This window comes from Rana temporaria, chromosome 8, assembly GCF_905171775.1.
Source record: "Rana temporaria chromosome 8, aRanTem1.1, whole genome shotgun sequence".
NCBI lineage: Eukaryota > Metazoa > Chordata > Amphibia > Anura > Ranidae > Rana > Rana temporaria.
In genome coordinates this window covers 89,621,701-89,646,026 of record NC_053496.1, presented here as the reverse complement: position 1 = coordinate 89,646,026, position 24,326 = coordinate 89,621,701, and the positions used below count along the sequence as shown (strand labels likewise).

General features: G+C 48.0%; 1 protein-coding gene across 3 annotated transcripts in view; it reads left to right on the top strand.

Moving 5' to 3' along the window:
• CCAR1 (cell division cycle and apoptosis regulator 1) overlaps positions 1 to 23,827 on the top strand; it is a 95,206-nt gene extending 71,379 nt beyond the window's left edge. For all 3 annotated transcript variants that reach the window (XM_040362196.1, XM_040362195.1, XM_040362194.1), the window contains exons 19-26: positions 2,935 to 3,165; positions 3,898 to 4,006; positions 7,232 to 7,326; positions 9,453 to 9,599; positions 12,304 to 12,424; positions 13,899 to 14,084; positions 20,307 to 20,512; positions 23,202 to 23,827. In XM_040362196.1, coding sequence (XP_040218130.1) covers positions 2,935 to 3,165; positions 3,898 to 4,006; positions 7,232 to 7,326; positions 9,453 to 9,599; positions 12,304 to 12,424; positions 13,899 to 14,084; positions 20,307 to 20,512; positions 23,202 to 23,255 — 1,149 coding nt within the window. In that variant the 3' untranslated portion in view covers positions 23,256 to 23,827. The remainder of the gene's footprint in view (positions 1 to 2,934; positions 3,166 to 3,897; positions 4,007 to 7,231; positions 7,327 to 9,452; positions 9,600 to 12,303; positions 12,425 to 13,898; positions 14,085 to 20,306; positions 20,513 to 23,201) is intronic.
• Positions 23,828 to 24,326: the final 499 nt, after the last annotated feature.

The following is a 24,326-nucleotide window of genomic DNA, read 5'->3' as shown; positions in this document are numbered from 1 at the left end:
TAAGGATTTTGTATACAGTGGTCATTTGTTGTAATTTATTACCATGTATTTGTTTGTAATTTAATATGACATTAAACTTTATTTTTAATATACTTCCCTGGCCTTAAAGTCTGACCATCAATATCTACTTGTAGTTGTTGTTTCCCCCTTACTCAATGAAGACATTGTCCTCCCATCCATATGCCCTGCACCTAAACATCCAAAAAAGTTTCTCTACATTGCCTGGATGTAGTCAGAGCCACAGTATACCTCAAGGCTACATTTCTGATCAGACTGATGGATTCCCTGTTTGTTCTGTTCTTGGAACCTCACAAAGGACCACCTGCTTCAAAGTTCACTATTGTATGATGGATGCGAAATCTGATTGCAGCCTTTTCCTGGGCTTCCGTGCGCACATTCCACCAGGTCGGTGGGAATTTCATGGGCACCATTTTGGCAGCCTCTGTACCCCAGGAATGTAAGGCCACCATCTGGGCATTCCGTTCATACTTTCCAAAGTTTTATCAGGTGGACATCTAATCTTGTGTGGATGTAGCTTTTGGCTACAAGAGTATCCCAGCAGTTCTATGAGATCGGGTCTTCTGACAATTGTTTGGCTTGTTGGGACAGTTATTGTTATTAATATTATTTCAAGTACTTAGAGCGCTGTCAATTTACGCAGCGCTTTACATATACATTCACATCAGTCCCTACCCTCAAGGAGCTTACAATCTAAGGTCCCCTAACTCAGATTCATACATACTACTATCTTTGGAGCGTGGAAGGAAACCGGAGAACATGGCGGAAACCCACGCATGCACAGGGAGAACATGCAAACTCCAGGCAGGTGGTGTCGTGGTTGGGATTAGAACCAGTGAACCTATTTACTGCTAGGTGAAAGTGCTAACCACTACACCACTGTGCTGCCCTGTTTGTCTTAGTGTTGCTCACGTTTCCTATTCATTGCTTGGGGATGTCCCATGGTGTATGAGTACTTTGCCTTAGACCCATCCTGTCCGATTAGGATGGGAGGAATTTTGACTTGCCTGTAAAGTCCTATCTCTGAGTACAGTATTCCCTCATTCCATTCTTTGGTTTATTCTTCATTGCTTGCTACATAATTGGAGGGTATTGGGATAAGGTTATAGGGGTTGGCACTCAGAGGGTGCGTCCTCTAAAGCAGTGGTCCCCAACCTTTTTGGCACCGGGGACCGGTTGGGTGGAAGAAAATGTTGCCAAGGCCCGGTTGGGGGGAGTTTAAAGATGGCATGCAGGGGGTAAGCGATTTTTCGCGGGCAATTTGTCAGCGCATTATTTCTATTATTACATTGTAGTAATAAATAAAAAAGTTAAACCCACCATAATGCAGAATCAGTGGGAGCTTTGAGCGTGTCACTTGCCATGTTGCCTGCCACCAGATGTGGTAAGGCCCCAACAGATGAAGGCAGTGCCCCCCTCCGCAGATGAAGGCAGTGCCCCCCTCCGCAGATGAAGGCAGTGCCCCCCTCCGCAGATGAAGGCAGTGCCCCCCTCCGCAGATGAAGGCAGTGCCCCCCTCCACAGATGAAGGTATAGCCCCCCTCCACAGATGAAAGTAGTGTCCCCACTAGGCAATGGGGGGGGGGCAATGTGATAATTTTTTGGGAGAGAGTTGGAACATTGGTGCTAAGTGGGAGAGGGGGGTAATGGTGCTAAGTGGGCGGATGTTTGGGACATGTTTGGGGAGAGAGGGGCTACTTGGGATGAGTGGGGGATATTTGGGATACATGAGAGGAGAGGAGAAACATTTGGGATACGTGGAGGGACATTGGGGATAAGTGAAAAGCATTGTGGATAAGTGGGGGGGGGGGGGGGAGAGAGGAGAGACATTAGAGATAAGTGGGGGGACATTGGTGTGACAGGAGGAACATTGAGGACTTTAAGTGGGGGAGACATTGATGCTCTGTGTATGTGTATGTACATCCGTTTCACATACCGCAGTTCACTTGGTCAATCAGCTGCAGATCCATATCCCTGGAGAAGTCTTTTCATAGCATGTGGGGACCGGGATAGAGCTGGCGCCGCAGCACCAGTGCCAGAGTGGCTGCCACAACCTGGGGGAAATCATCCAATCCAGAGAGGAGGAAGAGAAGACGGCGGCGGTGGTTCACACAGCAAGGCGGAGGCGGGACTCCTGGAGCAATCCAGCCCTGCCAGCGCATGTGACCTCCGTTTGTCCAATCTCTGAATGGAGCCTGGTGGCCGAAGCCCAGAGCACAGCCAGTCACGCAGCAGCAGCCCTGAGCCCAGCCCACCACAGGCACACACACTACGTCGGCGAGCGGCGAGTCCTCCCGCGGCGCCTCCTCCTCGGCCAATGGCGTGGGGTTTGCCTTTCGGCCAATCAGGAAGCGGGGAGGACCCACAGTGAAAATATTTAAAAGTTCCTCGGGCGGCCCGGTACCGTTTGATCCACGGACCGGTACCGGTCCGCGGCCCGGGGGTTGGGGAACACTGCTCTAAAGCTCTGCCAGTGCTTGATCACCTGAAGGTACATGTCTATGACCCATGGTTTATGACAACGCTACGTGTCCTGTACTGGATATGCAATTTAAGTCATAATTCGCCTTGTTACTCCTGGCCACACCACTTTTATATAAATGTTTTATTGGATGTTGTACTTTATCTTAGCAGAGCCTCGTTGCTTTTTGCTCCCTCAACATTTATTCAGTGAAGATGCTATTCTTGCTTTCAGAATTAGATGGAAATGGAATTTCACACAGTTCCCTAAAGCTGGCCGTACATTTTATATCATTTTTTAGGTTTACCTTCAACTATAAAGTGCAAGGGCCTGCCTGATTGCTGACAAATTGAATGTGTTTTGATTGGACCTTTATCATATATGATTTGGTAAAGGAAAATTGTATACTGTATCGGTAACCTAAATTGTCCTGTTTGTTTTTGTCTTCCCCTCAGGTGTCTCTTTTTGCAGAGTTGTTCAATGAAATGCTCCAGAGAGACTTTGGGGTGCGGATCTATAAAGAGCTTATAACCCTCCCTGAAAAAGATGATAAGCGAGACAAAAAAATTAAGAAGGAAGACCGGAGAGACAAGAAAGATGACAAGGATGACGATGAAGAACCAAAACTCAAACGCAGAAAATCTTCAGATGAAAAACTAAGATTAGAAGAAAGAGACGACCGAAAGGTTTGTGTGTTTACAGTTTGGATGTTCTACTAAAGCAGTGGTCTCCAAACTGTGGCCCGAGGGCCGGATGCGGCCCTTTGCTTGCCTTTATCCGCCCCTTGGGGCACTGCACCTCCCACTGATACGAAACCCTACTCTGCTATCTGACACCGACAATGGAGCACCATTTCTCCCACTAATGGGGCGCTATTCCTCCCTATGATACCAACAATGGGACACTATTCCTCCCCCTAATGCCAGATCTTTCCTCCCACTAATGCCAGGAAAATTTCCACCCCCCCGCTGGCCAAAGTCTGGCCCTCCAAGAGTCTGAAGGACAACAAACTGGCCCTTTTGTTTAGAATGTTTGGAGACCCCTGTACTAAAGGAAAGATGTCGGCATTACAGCAACATTTTCAGCCTGCCCATCATTTTTCATGTAAAATGAATTGTGAACTGACTGCTATCGCCACATGCACTGCAGATTGTGAAACAATTTACTGTACATACTACTTCATCACTGATCCACAATTACTAGTACTTTTTAGGTTCTAGTCAACATATTCTGTACAAGTGTGGCAACCAGACTGTGTTTAAATGTCCCAATATGTATTGCTACTTTTGCATAAATAGTATACCCAAACTGTATAAATCTGGATGACCCGCATGGCACTGGGTTGCCACAGTTTGCCAGTTGTGGCTCTTTATTTTTTGTTCTGTTTGTATGCAGACTCAAAGTTTTTATTATTGCAGAGGGATGACAGAAAGCGAGACGATTACAGAGATGATGAAGAAATAGATGACGACGTCCAAGAGGATTATGAGCCTATTGGAGCAGAAGAAGATGACGGTGAATATGAAGGTGTGTATGACTGAGGAACTTAAATGCTGGTGCTGTACAGATTACTTGCACATGCTCTTCACATGTTTAGATCTTGTAAGCAGTAGAAGCTTTTTATGCTAACAGTTTTTGCTTTAACCACTTCAGCCCCGGACCATTTGGGTGGTCAAAGACCAGGCCACTTTTTGCGATTCGGCACTGCGTCGCTTTAACTGATAATTGCGCGGTCATGCGACGTGGCTCCCAAAGAAAATTGGCGTCCTTTTTTTTCCCCACAAATAGAGATTTCTTTTGGTGGTATTTGATCACCTCTGCGGTTTTTATTTTTTGCACTATAAACAAAAATAGAGCGACAATTTTGAAAAAAATGCAATATCTTTTACTTGTTGCTATAATAAATATCCCCAAAAAAAATATATAAAAAAATTATTTTTTTACCTCAGTTTAGGCCGATACGAATTCTTCTACATATTTTTGGTTAAAAAAAAAACGCAATAAGCGTTGATTGATTGGTTTGCGCAAAAGTTATAGCGTTTTCAAAGTAGGGGATAGTTTTATGGCATTTTTATAAAAAAAAAATATTTTTTTACTAGTAATGGCGACGATCAGTGATTTTTTTCATAACTGTGACATTATGGCGGACACATCAGACACTTTTGACACATTTTTGGGACCATTCACATTTTCACAGCGGTCAGTGATATAAAAATGCACTGGTTACTTTGAAAATGACACTGGCGGTGAAGGGGTTAACCACTAGGTGGCGCTGTAGGGGTTAAGTGTTCCCTGCCTTGTGTTTCTAACTGTAGGGGGATGGGCTCTCTGACACATGACATTGATCTCCGCTCCGCCACGGAGCCGAGATCAGTGTCATTCTCACTAGGCAGAACAAGGGGATGCTTGTTTACACAAGCATCTCCCCGCTCTATACCTCCATGAGACGATCGCGGGGATCCCCGTGGTGATCGAGTCTGCGGGACCCCTGGTCCGACTCACGGGGAAGGCGTCAGGGTCACGAGCGTACGCAATAATGCCTGTCCGTGCCATTCTGCCGACGTATATCTACAGTGGGCGGTCCTTAAGCAGTTAATAACCAACAGGCAACAGACCAGTTGTTGGAACTGGCATTCTCTTGCCTAATCCCAGACTTTTAGGACTCTTTCACACGGGGGGATCAGTAATGATCCGCCCCGCGAACCTCCGTTTGCTCAGCGGGGATCGCTCTGCTGATCCCCGCTGAGCCGGCAGATGACAGGGCGGTCCCCGAACACTGTGCAGGGACCACCCTGTCAGATCTCCGCTCTCCCCTATGGGGGGATCGGATGAACACGGACAGTCTGTCCATGTTCACCCGATCCACAGACAGATGGAAAAATAGGATTTCCTCCGTCTACAGAATCGGAGCATTGCAGACCCGGATGAGATCGGGTGTCAGCGGATGAACACCCGCTATCCCATAAGGATAAACGGATGGATGAAAAAGTAGACATACGGTCCGCAGGTGTGAAAGGGGCCAAAGTTTCACTGGACTTTAAAGTAGTAGTAAACTCTGCTTTTGAACTTTTACCTAAAGGTAAGCCTATAATGAGGCTTATGTGTAGGTTCAGTAGATCTCTCTCTCTTTTTATATTGCTGACATTCTTAACACAAACCTGTCCCACAGCTGCAGTATGTATCTAACAAACACAGTAGTATCTTTTGCAGTGTCACGTTCTCTTTTAGGCTGGGTTTACACAATTGCCAATCAGATGCAGGTTTTCTGCACCTAATTCGCATTTTAGGAGGTTGTTGTCTGGCTCTCAATGTAGCCGATTCACACATCTCCGAAGCGAATTCTGGTCAGTTTGAAGTCTGAATTCAGCCAAAAACTGAGACTGAAATTGGACCTGAAATGGTGAACGGGGACGCACCAGACCCATACGGTGAGTTGCTCCATACTGGGCTGAGCAAAATACAAAGGCTGCCAATGGCGACCTCTCCACTTGAAAATCAAACTGCCCTACTTGTGTACGGATCCAGTAGCTTTCGTACTTATGTTTGAGCCGGAGTAAGTATGCAGATCAGGAACTTGCTGTGAGGTTAATTCTAGGCCAGTATGTCCGAATTTCCACCATTGCATCAGCATTGCTTCCAGGCATTTTCAGGAGGGCAGCAGATTTCCTTAAATTTGTTTTAGCTTTTGTGGGAAGAGCACCTACAGTATATTATTATTATTTAGCTCCTGCTCAGTTGCCATTTTCACTGAAGATCATGTGTTGTGAGTCTTCTTGCATAAATATCTTCATTTTATCTAGTATCTCTGCCATGTGACACCAGCATTGTGTATGCATAATGGATGTCGTTATGCAGATGTTCTTCAATGGGATTCATTTCAGATAAGTGGAGCAATGAAAGTGTAAGCAAAATAAATCGGGATCTTCCTGCTATGGACCCAGCAGCTCCACATGTTCTCCAGGTTTCATTGCTCTACTTTACACTGATCAGCCTCTTTGCCCTAAGAAATGGCTTAAAACGGAGCTCCACCCAAATGGGGAAGCTCAGCTTTTCTGCCTCCTGTACCCACTCCGCTGCCACATTTTGGCACTTTTTGGAGGAGGGGGTACCTGGTTTTGACAAGCCCATTCGCAGAGCGCATGCGCAGTAGGGGCTTCTCTTAGAAAAATGACTGAAGCTCCGCTTTAACGATTTTTCGTACTATCAAATCTACTGCCCTTGCTGTATTAGCTTTGGAAAGTAAAACATTAATTTAGTGGCAGTAAATACCATATGTTTGCTACTTCCGCCTTTTTGTTCTCGAAATTTGCCCGGTGCTTACTGCACATGCGCGACCAGGAGGCATTGTACTGCGCATGCTCGAGATTTAACGTGCCAGAGAGGCGGAGCAACACATGCTATTGCAGGAAAACTGTGGCCAGGGCTTCAATTGCCCTCAGTAAACATGGCTGCCCACACAAGAAGTGTGAGGTATGAGAGGCGAGCAGTTTGACAGATAAAAAGTTAAGTTAAAAGCAATACGAATTCCTAATTCTGCTTTAAAATGTTAGAAATACATACTGTTGTAGTTTTTTGGAATTATATGTGTTTGACTGCAGTTTCTCTTGAAGATGGTGGTGGTCATTTTTTTTGTTGTTTTTTGTACTGTGCTCAGCATACTTAGAAGCATAGTTTTAGTAAAAAGTCCTTCGGTCCTCAATACTGTGTTTTTATTTTAAATAAATAACATGAACCAGCACACGTTTATCACAGACAGGGAAGACGATGACGATGACTCGAGCACCAAGGATAAACGTGAAGACAAGAGGGAAAACAGATACAGCAAGGAGTGCCTATCCAAAGACAAGGTATATTACTTATAATCTGTATTTCTCTATTCATGTATGTAGCACTTTATAAGATTAGATGCTTGTATGTAGCACCCGATGTATTTAACATACTCCCCGAAAATCTGTATGTTGCCAATAACCATTTCATTTATATACTTATTTCCAGTGTGCTGTCTAAAAATACACTCCTGTCAAAAGTGATAGTGAATCAGTCCAGCACACAAGGGGGTAGAGCCTTCCAGTTCAGTGCTTCTTTTATTCATCCAGTCATTGCTAGATTATCACTTAGGCTGCATTCACACCTGAATGTTGCGTATTGTAGCGCGATTTGCCACGACAAATTGCAGCGTTTTGTCCCGCGATTTGCCGCGACAAAATGCGTCGTTTTTTTTTAGCCTACAATACGCCGGAGGGGTGATTTAACATTGTCGGCTATGCCGAACGCCGAAAGCCTCCTGAAAAAAAGGGTCCGGGACTTGTTTTGAGCTTCAGGCGTTTCGGCGTTCAGCGTGGAGATGTGAACCATCTCCATAGCCGACAATGTTAATCACCCCTCCAGCGTATTTCAGCGTTGGGCGTAAAAACGCCTAGGTGTGAATGCAGCCTAAACTGAAAGCCCCTCATTGGGCAGGAAAGCTGTGGCCAAACACCTCAACTGCAGACTACTGAAAAAAGCCAGTAGTTTAAGGTTTGCCAAGGCTTCTAATAAGATTCAGACCTGAAATAAAAATAAGTGTGAAAGTTACATAGATCTAGTTGGTTAATCCTACCAGTGAATATCCTTACTGACCAATATGGGGGCAGGAGGTCAGAATTCCTTATCCACATACTAACTCCAGGTAAGTAACTTAAGTGGAATTAAAGCCTGCTTCACTTCAACTCTCAGCTCCCCCAATGCCGCCGACGACTTCACCAAGTCTTTTGGGTTTAGAGTAGGGTTGTGCCGATACCCCTTTTTAAGACCGAGTACAAGTACCGATACTTTTTTTCAAGTACTCAAGGATACCGATGCTTTTTTTTTATGTCATGTGACGCACTGATGGAGGGCACTGGCTGATGGGCACTAAAAGGTGGCACTGACTGATGGCTGGCAGTGGCACTGATTATGCAGCACTGATAGGTGACGCGCACGGATGACTGGCACTGATAGGTGGCATGCACTCAAAGATTTTACGCATTGATAGGTGGCACGTACTGAAAGATGGCACTGATAGGTGGCACACACTGAAGGATGGCACAGATAGGCGGCAATGATGGGCACAGATAGGCGGCACTGATAAGGGGGGGGGGGGCATTGATATAGGCTCAGAGCTAATGGGGGCCTGCAAGGGGGGTGCTGCTGATCTAATGGTTGGTTACCACACATTATTACAGCAGTTGGTACCCCCTCTTAGAGACCGCCATTAGCTCAAAGCCCCCCCTTCCTTAGAGACTTCCAGAGATCAGAGAGCCCTCCGCCTCCCCCCCCCCCCCTCTCATAACAGCGGGCCCTGCCCTCTTTAAGACATCATTAATGTCTTGCCAAGGAGGGAAGTGTGAAAGTCGAGCTGAGGGGGGGGGGGGGGGGCGCAGAGCTGCTCTTGGGCTCCTTGCACTATGCAGACTGTGTGTGAACAGATCATTTGGCAGGTTTACTCACATGCACACTGTTCCCCGCAGCGCCGGCAGCACGTACTTCTCCTCTTCTATCCCGCCTCCCGAACCTCAGAGTGATGTCACGGCGGGGCTGGCACTAGAAGGCATCTGTCGGGCGGAGCTCATTCTGCCTGACAGGGAAGAGAATGTGCCAGGTGCAGGAGGAGTGACTTCCTGTTGTAGCTCTCACTCCCATCACAGGAACGGGTGAAGCATTGGGAGTATTTGCGTGAGTACAAGTACTCGCGCAAATGCTTGGTATCGGTCCCGATACTGATACTAGTATCTGTATCGGAACAACCCTAGTTTAGAGTCTTCGGGCCATCCTAATTGGCCATCCCCAAATGATGCTAAACCCACGCATGCTCAGGGTGGTTAAAGGATACCCAAACCTAAGAGCAAAAATGTAAAACATTGCAGCAGCTTTTCAAGCGTATCTTCTGTGAAAAGTGTGTTTTTTGCATTTCTAGATGAATTGAAATTTTCAATATGTGACTTTTTTTTCCCAGGAGAAAGAAAAGAAACTGATGGTCACAGTAAACAAGGATCTTCTAATGGCGTTTGTATATTTTGATCAAAGTCATTGTGGCTACTTATTGGACAAGGACTTAGAAGAAATTATTTATACCCTCGGATTGCATCTGTCAAGAGCACAGGTACTAAACCCTTCTGTTAGTTGTGTTCCCAATTTCTGCCTCTGGAAAGTGTTTGCTCACCTGTTGGAGATTTCTCCTTTTTGGGAAGTGAGGGCATTAAGCCTCTTGCTGGGTCTTCACTGCTACCCCAGACTGCAGAGGGCAGATTGTCCCCCACTTCTGAAACGGCTCTGAGCTTTATTTCTCCAAACCATCCACAGGCAGGTAAATGATGCACCATTGTATGTCCTATTCTTTTCATTGCTTTTATTCAGTCCTCTGCTTGATCCTTATCACTGATCTCCTCAGCACAACTGTGACTCTGCTTTACAGATGAGTTTAGACGGAGCCTCACCCAAAAGGGGACGATCCCACTGAAGGCTCGATTCACACCTATGCATGTTGCTTTTGAGCATTTTTTCAGTGCTTTTTGCTGTGCTTGATGCGTTTTTGACGTGAGTTTTTTTTTTTTTTTTTTGCCAGAATTCTTTTTTTTTTTTTTTTACATTTCCTTTAACAACCAGCTATAAACAGGTTAAAAAAAAAAAACGCAAATCGCGGTAAAAACGTGGTACTTGCGTTTTGGATGCTGGTCCATTGAATTCTATTACATGCAAAACGCTGCTTTTTGCAGGAAAAAAAGTTCCTGACTAGAGCTGCACGATTAATCGTGGAGAGAATCGCGATTTCGATTCTCCCCGCAGGATGACCGGCGATTCTTCTGTTTTCACCGCTGGTTCCACGTAACCAGCGTGGAACGCAAAAGCCGCCGATATCAAAACCGACGTTAGCAGCCTGCAGTAGTTTGTATCCATGCGCCACCCAGTGGTTGCCGGCGGTACTGTTTGTGATGTATTCATCCTTCTCACAGTTCTGTACAACTGTGTGTATCCATGCGCCACCCAATGGTTGCTGACAGTACTGCTTCTGATCTATAAAAAAAGAGACCAGTGATATGTCTATAATGTTAAAGACCATATAGCTCCTATGAAAAAAGCAGAATCAAAGTTTGATTCTGCTTTTTTCCTAGGAGTTATATGAGCTTTAACATTATAGACATATCACTGGTCTCTTTTTTTATATATTCATATTTTTCAGATAAATCACAGGTTTATTTATTAATTTTTTTTTTTTTGGGGGGGGGGGGGGGGGGGGTTCTGGCATAAAAAAAAATTTTGGGAGAATCGTGAGAGAATCGTGATCTTTAGTCTAAGCAAAAGAATCGTGATTCTCATTTTGACCAGAACAGTGCAGCCCTATCCCTGACCCTTTCCAAAAACGCAGAGGCACAAAAAAGCATTGATGTGAACATGTTCCATAGGAAACCATGTTAAAAAATGTCCCTGCATTTCTGCAAAATGCATCAAAAAAAGCATTAGTGTGAATGGAGCCTAAGGCTTCCACCTGGTTTCACCTAGGCGATCCAACCGGAAGTTTTCACTAGGCGATCTCACAGAAGATTGCAGGACCATAAACGATGTGCAGCAAAGCTCGCACATAGGCACCTGGCTGTGAAGCGGCAAGCCATCACGGCCAGGTGCCCAAAGTTGAGATGCCTGGGACAGAAGGCCAATTGTAAGAAAAAGGCTTGGGTGATCACATCGCTGGATCCTGGGACAGGTGAGTGTCTGTTTTTAAAAGTCTTTGTAGTGGACTCTTTTTGTAGCTGCTGACTTTTAAAAAAACACATATATGACACGAGTTCCTTATTAAGCTGTCCACAGATGGATCGAATTTCGGCTGGTTCAGCAAGGGCCGGCTGACTTTCGATTCAGTTTATGGGAAGTCTCATTATACAGAAGCCAATCTCTCAATCGACTTCTGTAGGTTTTTTTTATTTATTTTTTCTGATTACTGCCACCCGATGTAGCTGACAACACTGATCACTGTATTCTGCCAGGGGGGAATGCTCCCTGCTGGCAGATTACACTAGCACAGCGGGAGGATTCCCCCATCCACACAATCTGCACTGTTTTCTGTTCAGCCTGCTGATAAATGTATACTATGCCTTACTGTTGTCACCAGCATAGTTTGTGTGCCCATTCTGCTTTCTGTGTAATGTAAAGGCTGATCAGATGCAGATTGAGTAGTTTGTTTACATAGATCCTCACTACATAGTGGTTAGCAAGTCTGAGGGACGCTAAACAATTCGATTTTAATGTTTGTGGCCACACTTGGGAATGAGGCTGTTTTTGGCCCGGATGGAACTTCATTCATTTGCAGATCATTTCTGCATTGGTGATTACATGGTGATTACAGGCCCACAGCACTACAGCTTTGAAGTGCTGTGGGCCTGCAATTTCTTCCAATGGCGCTTCCTGCCTGCAATCAATAGCAGGGAACCCCCACAGGGTCTCCTACAGCTAATCGCAAGCAGCCAAGTGCGAATAGGGCCTTTGATGGCACTCGCACTAGTTGTTGGAAAATTTGTACAGGTGTTCTGTAAGTATACTGTAAGTATATTGTATGGTGTGTTGTCAGCTTTTCAGAATCAGTGTGCACTGTATTGTGTGTAATAGTTGTCAAAACATCAGACCATACCTGTGTATTAGTAGGAAGCTGCATGTTGTTGTCTGAGGACCAGCCTGGGATCAAGGGGCTCTACAGGAATTGGGTTGAAGTCCTGCACAAGTACTTATCTGCCCTTTTGCACTGGTAACCGGTTCATTTTTACCATCCTTGATTTATTTAACCAATTCATGATCTCAATAAAATTTTGTTGCAGGTGAAAAAACTGTTAAGCAAAGTTTTGCTGAAGGAATCCTTATGTTACCGGAAGTTTACAGACACTTGCACAGATGATGGGAGTCATGAAGAGACTGATATTTGTAATGAAGATTTTCTAGGTATTCTGTGAACTGTTGTACCTTGGTGTTTGCCAGCCATTGCAGGTTAAAAAGCATGCCCTGCAGATTTCCTAGATTAAAGTACGACTGGATTTACATATGTAAAGGCAATTTTATTTGGATAGAGTGGAGAGAGATTAGAACACTTGTCAGGTTTTTATCGCTGCCTGTGCCCCTGTTAGGGAGGTTAACCCTCTCTATTTGTCATGTTTACTGCTATCACTGAAAGTAAAAGAAAATCCCAAATCTCTGGTTTTCCCCAGAACAGTAATAGTGGGGAAATCTTCCAATGGGGACAACCAGGAATTCACTCACTTTGGAGGGAATTCCTCTCACTTCCTGTTAGGAAGATAAAGCAGAACTTTACCCTTCTTGATGAGTTACCTCATCCCTATCCGCCCCCTTCACTGCATAGCTATCTGTTGTTTTTTTTGGTTCTTCCTACTTTTGTTTATTTTTTCATGGAGACTGATTTCTTCCTGGCCGCTCTTCTGTCATTCGCCTAGGCAAATGGCGTCATCGCTTCCTGCTGTTTCTCGGGAAATGTGACTTGGATATTCCAAAAGGCGCTGGGAGCATCCATGCACTAAAGTAGGGGGGACGGGCCTAGCGACAGGTCATCGGTGGGAAGTGCCTGTGCCTCCCGATGACATCCCAGAAGAAAATGGCGGTGTGGGACCCGAGTGATAGCTACATAGAAGGGATTGCAGCAGGACAACGCTAGATCCACTGTGGGTCAGTATCCTCCTTGTGCAGAACACTGCATCAGGTAGGCAGGGAAATATATATATATATTTTTTTAGGGGGGGGGGGGGGGTAAAGATCCACTCTTAAGTGGTTGTAAAGGCTCAAGGTTTTTCTTTGCATGAAGGTAAAAAACCTTCTCTGTGCAGCAAATACTTACCCGAGCCTGATCCAGCAATGTGCATGAAAGCCCCGGCTCTCTCCCTCCTTATTGGCTGAGACAGCAGTGGTAGCCATTGGCTCCTGCTACTGTGAGTCACAGCCAGTGAGGAGAGAGCGCGGGCTGGACAAAGCCACGCTCCGTATGTGACTGGACACATGGAGCAGCAGCTCAGGAGCCCCCATAGCAAGCTTCTTGCTATGGGGGCACTAGGCAGGAGGGAGGGGTCTAGAGCACCGGCGAGGGACCTGAGAAGAGGATCTGGGCTGTTATGTGCAAAACCACTGCACAGAGAAGGTAAGTATAACATGTTTGTTACTTATTTTATTTTTAAATTAACCTTTAGCCTAGGTTCACATATGTGCGATGCAGGAACCAGTACGATTACAGTGCTGGTTCCTGCATTGCATTTCTTTGGCAGGCAGTTTGCACTGCCCTCTGCCAACCGCTGCACAGATGTCAAATCTGACAGGGTTTAAAATCCTCCCTTATTCTACCAAAATTGCAAAAAAATATGTTTGGCCTTTTAAGTTTAAATTGATTGACTTTCTCCAATTATTTCTTTACCAGGAAACAGATTGCTTTTGCCATTCAAAATTGCACGATCGGGAGTGTCCTCTGTGGAAGAAAATAGCGGACTGATTGTGTACAATGGGGCGATGGTTGATGTGGGAAGTCTTCTGCAGAAGCTAGAAAAGAGTGAGAAGGCAAGAACAGAGCTGGAGCAGAGGCTTCAGGCTCTCCAGTCTAAAACAGGTATTCTATAAAAAAAAAAAGATGAAATCCCATCAGTGTATGTATGGACTGTATAGGACATAGACTGGAAAAGGGAAGCTGTCTTATTTCAGGGTGTGCAGATTCCATGGCGATCTGTCACAAAGAGTGATTAGGCTGTGGTGGTAGCAGTCTTTTAGTGACTCACTTTCCACAAAATAATTGTGTCACCAAAGCCATGTGTTGTATACAGTATGTACTACATAGAAAAGCATAAGCGTATGTTTAGTATTTAATTAGTTACATAGGTTGAAAAAACACAAAAGTCGGTCTAGTTCAACCCCCCCCAAAAAATACAATCACATATACACAATCCTACACCCACAGTTATCCAGAGGAAGGTGAAAAACCCCAGCAAAGCATGAACCAATTTGCTACAGCAAGGGAAAAAAATGGATTTTCCCTGCATCAGGTTCACCTATAAATGTCAGTACCCAGTTATATTATGTACCGTGTTTATCTTCCTATAACGCGCCCCGGCGTATATCGCGCACCCACAACCTTGAAGGAAAATTCCTGGAAAAAAAAAGAAATACTTAGTTTGGATGCCCCTCGTCTGTGTCCATCAGCGGCCTTGTCCGGTCCGGCGTCCTTCTGCGGCCATCGTGGTGTCCTACCGCTGTGTTTTTCAGCCGATCCCCGCTTCCCGTGCTGTGTTTGAACCACTCCGCCGACCTATACCGAGCACAGTACACTCGGGTATACTCGGGCAGGCTCAGCTCCTCTTGCGTAAAGGACGCACAGGACGTGACCGCGAGTGGAGCCGAGCCTGCCCGACTATACCCGAGTGTACTGCGCTCGGTATATGTCGGCGGAGTGGTTCAAACACAGCGCGGGAAGCGGGTATTGGCGTATAAATCGCGCACCCACGATTTTGCCCTGATTTTAAGGGCAAAAAAGTATGCGGTATACGCCGATAAAAACGGTACATTTAGGAAAGAATCCAGGCCTTTTATAAAGCAATTTACTGAGCTGGCCAGAACCACCTCTGGAGGGAGTCTATTCCACATTTTCAGTGAAGAATAGAAAACCCAGAATTGCCACGCTAAATAGGAGGTGATAAAACCAAAATACAAATTATATATACAGTGATAAGTCCATGAGAACCTCTAAAATATGAATGTTTAAATCTGTGAAGAAAATTCAACATAAAGTTCTTAAATATTCGTGTCTCGGTGATGATAAACGATTGAACGCCAAAAGTGCACCTTCCACCGTGACAAAAGAAAGGCTGTGCAATCCGTCCTTTGGATACAAACAGAATGATAGAAGTATCAACACAGGTGACTGTTCTCTTTGTTTATCGCTCCCAAGTATGATAAAAGAAAAGAGAGGAAGTACATCAACATGGCCGTGATAGTTTATTGAGGTAGCATAAGTCCAAACAGAGAAGGATAAAAAAAAATTCCAAGGTAAAAAACTATCTGCAGACCACACAGAAACTAGCGTGTTGAGAATTAGCATAGACTCCACCCTACTAGTTTCGTCATTACTGACATGTCATAACGGACACTCGCACCCCCACCGATGATGTCAGTTATGACGAGACTAGTAGGGTGGAGTCTACTATTAAAAAGTAAGGGTCTCTACTAGAGGTCGACCGATATATCGGTTGGCCGATATATCGGCCGATATTTGGCCGTTTTTATGAAATCGGCATTGGCCGATTATTGTAAAAAAATCGGCCAATTCGCGTCTATTACAATAAACGGCTGGCATGGCCGCCTGCCCTGCAGTACTGACAAGTGCTCTAGCAGCGCGTGTCCCTGAATCCTCCATCCGCACGCCCACTATTGAAGTCAAGGAAAGATTTTACTGGCCTTGCATCGTAGCGCCCCGCCCCCGCTCCGCCCCATCCCTTGGCGCGCTGTATTGGATAAACAATCACAAGCTAAGGAGAGATTTCACTGGCATTCATCGTACCGCCCCGCCCCGCCCCTCCCGCGGCGTGCTGTATTCGATACTTGTAAAGTGCCAATGATTGTTTCTCTAATACAGCACGCCGAGGGAGGGGCGGGGCGGGGCGGTACGATGAATGCCAGTGAAATCTCTCCCTAGCTTCTCTATAGTGGCTGTGCGGGTGGAGGATTCAAGAATATATTGCTTCAAGAGCACTGATCAGTACTGCAAGTCAGGTGGCAGATACTTGTAAAGGGCCAATGATGGTTTCTCTGCCACCTGACTTGCAGTACTGATCAGTGCTCTTGAAGCAATATATTCTTGAATCCTCCGCCCGCACAGCCACTATAGAGAAGCCAAGGAGAGATTTCACTGCCATTCATCATACTGCCCCGCCCCCTTCCTCGGCGTGCTGTATTAGAGAAAAAATCAGCTTCCACCTGACATGGTAACTCCCCCCAGCAGGAGATCGTGGACAGCACTAGCTCTGTCTTCCTTTCCCGCTGAGGTGGAGCCTGCTGGCTGCTTGTATTTTACTTGTTCAATGATTTGCTGGTCATCTCATCGGCATGAACCTAGCCTATCAGGTGCATGCAGATAGATACCTGCAGACTTAATTTTATGTCTTTTTAAAGTGAAACCTGGCTGAGGCTGGCATTGAGAAAATGGATGAGGATGACTCTGGGTGCATATCAGAGTTACATTGTGGAGATCCTCTTCACAATGTAACTCTCATCCTCATTCATTTTCACAATGCATTGCAAATCAATCATCTTCATTACCACAACGCAGCACCACCCATCCCCCCCACAACGCAGCACCACCCATCCCTCCCCACAACGCAGCACCACCCATCCCTCCCCACAACGCAGCACCACCCATCCCCCCCCACAACGCAGCACCACCCATCCCTCCCCACAACGCAGCACCACCCATCCCTCCCCACAACGCAGCACCACCCATCCCCCCCCACAACGCAGCACCACCCACCCCCCCCCCCCACAACGCACCACCACCCCACCCCCCCCCACAACGCACCACCACCAATCCCCCCCACAACGCAGCACCACCCATCCCCCCCCCACAATGCAGCACCACACATCCCTCCCCACAACGCAGCACCACCCATCCCCCCCCACAACGCAGCACCACCCATCCCCCCCACAACGCAGCACCACCCATCCCCCCCCCCCACAACGCAGCACCACCCATCCCCCCCCACAACGCAGCACCACCCATCCCCCTCCACAATGCAGCACCACCCATCCCCCCCCACAAAGCAGCACCACCCATCCCCCCCCCACAACGCAGCACCACCCATCCCCCCCCCCACAACACAGCACCACCCCCCCCCCCCCCCACAACACAGCACCACCCATTCCCCCCCACAACGCAGCACCACCCATCCCTCCCCACAACGCAGCACCACCCATCCCCCCCCCCCACAACGCAGCACCACCCATCCCTCCCCACAACGCAGCACCACCCATCCCCCCCCCCACAACGCAGCACCACCCATTCCCCCCCACAACGCAGCACCACCCATCCCTCCCCACAACGCAGCACCACCCATTCCCCCCCACAACGCAGCACCACCCATCCCCCCCCCACAACGCAGCACCACCCATCCCTCCCCACAACGCAGCACCACCCATCCCCCCCCCCCACAACGCAGCACCACCCATCCCTCCCCACAACGCAGCACCACCCATCCCCCCCCCACAACGCAGCACCACCCATCCCCCCCCCACAACGCAGCACCACCCATCCCCCCCCCCACAACGCAGCACCACCCACCCCCCCCCCCCCCACAATGCAGCACCACCCATCCCCCTCCACAACGCAGCACCACCCATCCCCCCCCCACAACGCAGCACCACCCACCCCCCCCCACAACGCAGCACCACCCATCCCCCCCCACAACGCACCACCACCCATCCCCCTCCACAACGCAGCACCACCCATCCCCCCCCCCACAACGCAGCACCACCCACCCCCCCCCCACAACGCAGCACCACCCACCCCCCCCACAACGCAGCACCACCCATCCCTCCCCACAACGCAGCACCACCCATCCCTCCCCACAACGCAGCACCACCCATCCCTCCCCACAACGCAGCACCACCCATCCCCCCCCCCCCACAACGCAGCACCACCCATCCCTCCCCACAACGCAGCACCACCCATCCCTCCCCACAACGCAGCACCACCCATCCCTCTGCACAACGCAGCACCACCCATCCCCCCCCCCACAACGCAGCACCACCCATCCCCCCCCCACAACGCAGCACCACCCATCCCCCCCCCACAACGCAGCACCACCCATCCCCCCCCCCACAACGCAGCACCACCCATCCCCCCTCCCCCACAACGCAGCACCACCCATCCCCCCCCCCACAACGCAGCACCACCCATCCCCCCCCCCACAACGCAGCACCACCCATCCCCCCCCCCACAACGCAGCACCACCCATCCCTCCCCACAACGCAGCACCACCCATCCCTCCCCACAACGCAGCACCACCCATCCCTCCCCACAACGCAGCACCACCCATCCCTCCCCACAACGCAGCACCACCCATCCCTCCCCACAACGCAGCACCACCCATCCCTCCCCACAACGCAGCACCACCCATCCCTCCCCACAACGCAGCACCACCCATCCCTCCCCACAACGCACCACCCATCCCTCCCCACAACGCAGCACCACCCATCCCTCCCCACAACGCACCACCCATCCCCCCCACAACGCAGCACCACCCATCCCTCCCCACGACAGCACCACCCATCCCCCCCACAACGCAGCACCACCCATCCCCCCCCCACAACGCAGCACCACCCATCCCTCCCCACAACGCAGCACCACCCACGCCTAGCACCACCCATCCCTCCCCACAACGCAGCACCACCCACGCCTAGCACCACCCATCCCTCCCCACAACGCAGCACCACCCATCCCTCTCCACAACGCAGCACCACCCATCCCTCTCCACAACGCAGCACCACCCATCCCTCTCCACAACGCAGCACCACCCATCCCTCTGCACAACACAGCACCACCCACACCTAGCACCACCCATCCCTCTCCACAACGCAGCACCACCCACGCCTAGCACCACCCATCCCTCTCCACAATGCTGCACCACCCATCCCTCTCCAAAACGCTGCACCACCCATCCCTCTCCACAACACAGCACCACCCATCCCTCTCCACAACGCAGCACCACCCATCCCTCTCCACAACGCAGCACCACCCATCCCTCTCCACAACGCAGCACCACCCATCCCTCTCCACAACGCAGCACCACCCGCGCCTAGCAAAAATAAAAAAATCGGCCCAAAATATCGGCTGCAAAAATTGGCATTATATATCGGCCATCGGCCGCCCTGATTTCTAAATATCGGCATCGGCCGCCCTGATTTCTAAATATCGGCATCGGCCATAGAAAAACCCATATCGGTCGACCTCTAGTCGCTACACTGACCCTTGGGGTACACCACTGATAACCTTAGACCTGTAGACTTTACCTTACACATGAGCTGTGTGTGGGGAACTGTGTTAAACGGCTTTTGCAAAATCCAAGTATACCACGTCCACAGCCACACCTCTGTCAAAGGTTTTACTTGCCTTCTCAATTAGTTCCAGAAGCATGTTGTAATCCAAAGCACTTGTATATCAAAGCAAATTTCCCCATAAGAAATAATGGAAACTTATCAAAAGCTAAAGTTTTTTTCCAATCGGTTTTCTATCCATGTACGGCCAGCTTTACTTTACCAGGATGCACAGCACCCCCTGATGACCTCAGGTGGCACAGCACCCCCTGATGACCTCAGGTGGCACAGCACCCCCTGATGACCTCAGGTGGCACAGCACCCCCTGATGACCTCAGGTGGCACAGCACCCCTGATGACCTCAGGTGGCACCACAAAAAAAGTTGGTGGGGTTTTAACCTATTTTCTTTAATGGGGACAATAAATGAGTGATATGGAGAACTGAGGGACAGTTTTCAAAAGGTACAGAAAGAACTCGACTAAGTGAATTTCAAGCAAGAATTGTTTTATTTTTTTAATGTAGTGGAGGAGGCAGTAGGTTAAGGTAGGTAGGTAGATATGTATGTAGCAGCTATATCTCTCACTAATTCAGTTCTGGACAACGGAAAACATCACAACTGTTCCCAAGGTGCTGTGTCTGTGCAAAGCTTTCTTTTACCCTCAGACACTTGGGTTTTATAGGCTTCTCAATGCATGTTGTAGATGACTCATTTGTTAGTCTTTGTGGATCATTGCTGTGTTTTGTTTCCCGCAGAGGTAGATGAAAAGACCATCTCTCAGCTAGAAGCTTCTAATAAAAGTTTATCCGGGGAGCTGAAAGAAACAAAGAGTGACCTCAGTCACTTACGGGAAAGCCTGAAATCCCTGGAAGACACGAACTGCCAATATGAGGACCAGCTGACTAAAACTATCCGAGAGCTTTCTGCAACCATGGAGGGGATCCAAACCGTTCTCAGCAGGGTAAGTGTGTGGTTTATGCATCCCTGAACATGACTGTATAGTGAGTCCAGTCACTTGTATACAAAGTATATTAATGCTCAGAGCCGCTACTGATGTACAATAGGTGTTTGATTTTTGCACAACACAATGTAGAACCTTGTCATGCAGCTTCGTGTTAGAATTGTATTGGTCAGTGAAAGTTCTCATAGGAATGGTGGGGGAACTATTCTGAGTGGGTGGGGCTTCACTCCTAAGGCCCCATACACACTGAGATTTTCTGTAGATTTTTGTTTTCAGATTTACCAAAAATCCCGGCAGTATATCACCGCTATTTTTAGCGGCGCTATACCGCCACCGCCGATCCAATGTGAAAGGGTCCTTAGGCTGGATTCACGCTGCAAATTCCAGCTCTCTTTTCTCTGAAAAGAGATAAGAGAGCTGTTCAGCAGATCATCTCCGTTTTAGCTGCCAATTTGGAGACCTGGGAGGGGGGAAGTGTATTGAGGAGAATGAGAGAAATCCTGATGAGAAATGAACACATCTGCAAATCAGATGCGTGCCCACAGAAGATAATGGGCCTGAATTTGCACCCGAGCCGCACCGCAATGCCTAGATAACGCACGCCTTTTTTGGGCAATGCGCAGTGCGAATGCATCGCACATATGTGAACCAGCCTCATTAAAATCAATGTATTTTATAATGTTATGCGAATTGGATGCGGTTTAAGCCGCACTCAATTCGCATAGGTGTGAACCCAGCCTAAGAGTTTCAATTTGTATGGAATCAGGCAGACCCTTGCACTACATGGTTTTGGTAAATCTGAAGACAAAAATCTGCAGTAAAACTAATCGTGTGAAAGGGGCCTAAGGCCCCATACACACTGTTGGCCGTTCAGGTCCGCCTGTCAGTTTTGACAGCAGACCTGAACGGCCGCTCCATGCAATCCTATGGAGCATCGGATGTCAGCGGAGACATGTCTGCTGACATCCGCCAAAATCAGACAGGTTAAAATGCCCCCCCCTATATGCAGTGGGGCTGTGCCTCGCCCGATCATCCAGAAAACAGCGCTCCCCCGCGTCAAGCAGTGGTCTGTTTCTGGCGTCTTTAAGTCTTGAGTCAGTCTATAGGCAGGAACATTCCACTGTAGTAGACCCCTGGTGCTGAAAGAATCAGGGGAAATCTCCTAGACAAAAATAAGGACAGCCCCACTGCATGGGGGAAAAAAAGAAATTGTCCGGAATTCAGCTTTAAGCTAAAGACCCACTTCACTAGAAAAGCATCGCCTCCCACTGTTGTACATAGAAAAGAGTTTGCCTCAGTGTAGGTCCACCAGACTGAAAAGTACCTAAAACATGGGGAAACTTTAGTAGGAATAATTTAAAACTTATATGACTATAAGTCCATAATAAAACACCTTGAAGGCAGCCCAGTGAAGATGAGAAGCAACTCTTAGGATAGCTGAGGGAAAAGCACAGAGGCACCGCTCTAAGTGCAGTATCGTAAATTAATTTTACTGAGCAAAATGAGCATACATACACACAAGAGTAGGATTAAAACAGGCATGTCAGATATAAGTTGTCAGAACGTCTGAGAAGGGGGTCCATCCGTTTGCCTATGGGCTTGGTGAAGTGGAGCGGGTTGCTCCAGTGTTCGCCGACGCTTCCTGGTCCTCGAGCACACAAGGAGCCGGGTGGATGGTGACACTTCTGGGTTAGCGGTGGGCCGGGTGAATGACGACACATCCGGGTGGATGGTGACACTTCCGGGTTAGCGGTGGGCCGGGTGGATGGTGACACTTCCGGGTTAGCGGTGGGCCGGGTGGATGGTGACACTTCCGGGTTAGCGGTGGGCCGGGTGGATGGTGACACTTCCGGGTTAGCGGTGGGCCGGGTGGATGGTGACACTTCCGGGTTAGCGGTGGGCCGGGTGGATGGTGACACTTCCGGGTTAGCGGTGGGCCGGGTGGATGGTGACACTTCCGGGTTAGCGGTGGGCCGGGTGGATGGTGACACTTCCGGGTTAGCGGTGGGCGGTGACACTTCCGGGTTAGCGGTGGGCGGTGACACTTCCGGGTTAGCGGTGGGCGGTGACACTTCCGGGTTAGCGGTGGGCCGGGTGGGCGGTGACACTTCCTGGTTAGCGGTGGGCCGGGTGGGCGGTGACACTTCCGGGTTAGCGGTGGGCGGTGACACTTCCGGGTTAGCGGTGGGCCGGGTGGATGGTGACACTTCCGGGTTAGTGGTGGGCCGGGTGGATGGTGACACTTCCGGGTTAGCGGTGGGCCGGGTGGATGGTGACACCTCCGGGTTAGCGGTGGGCGGTGACACTTCCGGGTTAGCGGTGGGCGGTGACACTTCCGGGTTAGCGGTGGGCCGGGTGGATGACGACACTTTCGGGTTGATTGTGGACCAATAGACCGCTCCACTTCACCAGCCCATAGCCAACGGATGGACCCCCTTCTCAGATATTCTGTTTTAATCCTACTCTTGTGCGTATGTACGCTCATTAAAATGTATTTACTATACTGCACTTAGAGTGGCGCCTCTGTGCTCCTCCCACTGTTGTACATGAACTAAATATTAACTTTACTAGATGAGTTTCCTCCAACTATGTCCCTGCTGTACCAACACCAAATACCCCCTTCAGTGGCCGAGCATCTTCTCCAACTTTACATCATCTTGTACAACAACCTTCTCTAATTTGTTCTCAGAATCCGCTGGCGTCTGAAGATCAGAAGTCAAAAGAGAATGGATCCAGTTTTTGATGAAACTTTAACTTTGTTTTGGAACAAAACCAACATACGATGCAAAGTAATTGAATGCAATTGATGATTTTCCAGTGTGAGGAGAGAAATGGGATGTAGTTTTGCTTAATATTTAATGGAGAAGATGTGTAAATAGTTTTATGAATGAGTGAGATGCGTTGTGGTGATTTGCCTGTAATTAACAGCAGAATATACATTTTTGAAATCAGTTTAGGATAAACTAAATGTTAGCAATTGAACTAGATTATATAATAATAAATACAATCTATATATATTTTCTTTTGCTATCCCTCTTTTTTATGTATATATTAAATAACTGAAAGGTCTTAATAATTTTTCTCTGGTCTTTTAGTACGTATTTCCATTTGTTGTGAGGAAATAATAGCTACACAACCTAGATTGACAGTACTCAGCAATAAAACTAAAGCCGAATCTTGTCAGCTAACGCATTGGAATTACTTGTACTAACGCATTGCATTGTCTGTTTCATTTCTTCCCCTGTGTATAATAAATAAATGCAAGCAGTATTTAACGATTATTGTACAATAAAAGACCAGTCTAAAAGAATAAAATGCCTCATGACAAATTCTTTCTGCTTCTCATATTGATGTATATTAATAGTTTTGCACAGCCCCACAAAATAATTATAGCATTTTAGGGTCTATGGGGCTTTATTTCGGAAACTCTCATAGTGCGTCTCTGTGCGATGTGAGAGCCTGCTGCTGGGCAAAAGGCTGGCCACTGGCAGAACTCTAAAAAGCTACATTTTATGCCCAAAATTATTGTGGCGCCTGACTTTTACACGCACATGAACTTTATTGGTATCCCAGCCTTAATCTATAGGGTTCCATATCGAGTTGGCCGACCTTTTGCAGCTATAACAGCTTCAACTCTTCTGAGAAGGATGTTCAGTGTTTAGGTGTCTATAGGAATGTTTGACAATTCTTCCAGAAGCGCTTTTGTGAGGTCATGCACTGATGTGGACGAGAAGACCTGGCTTGCAGTCTCCGCTCTAATTCATCCCAAAGGTGTTCTATCGGGTTGAGGTCAGGACTCTGTGCAGGTCAGTCA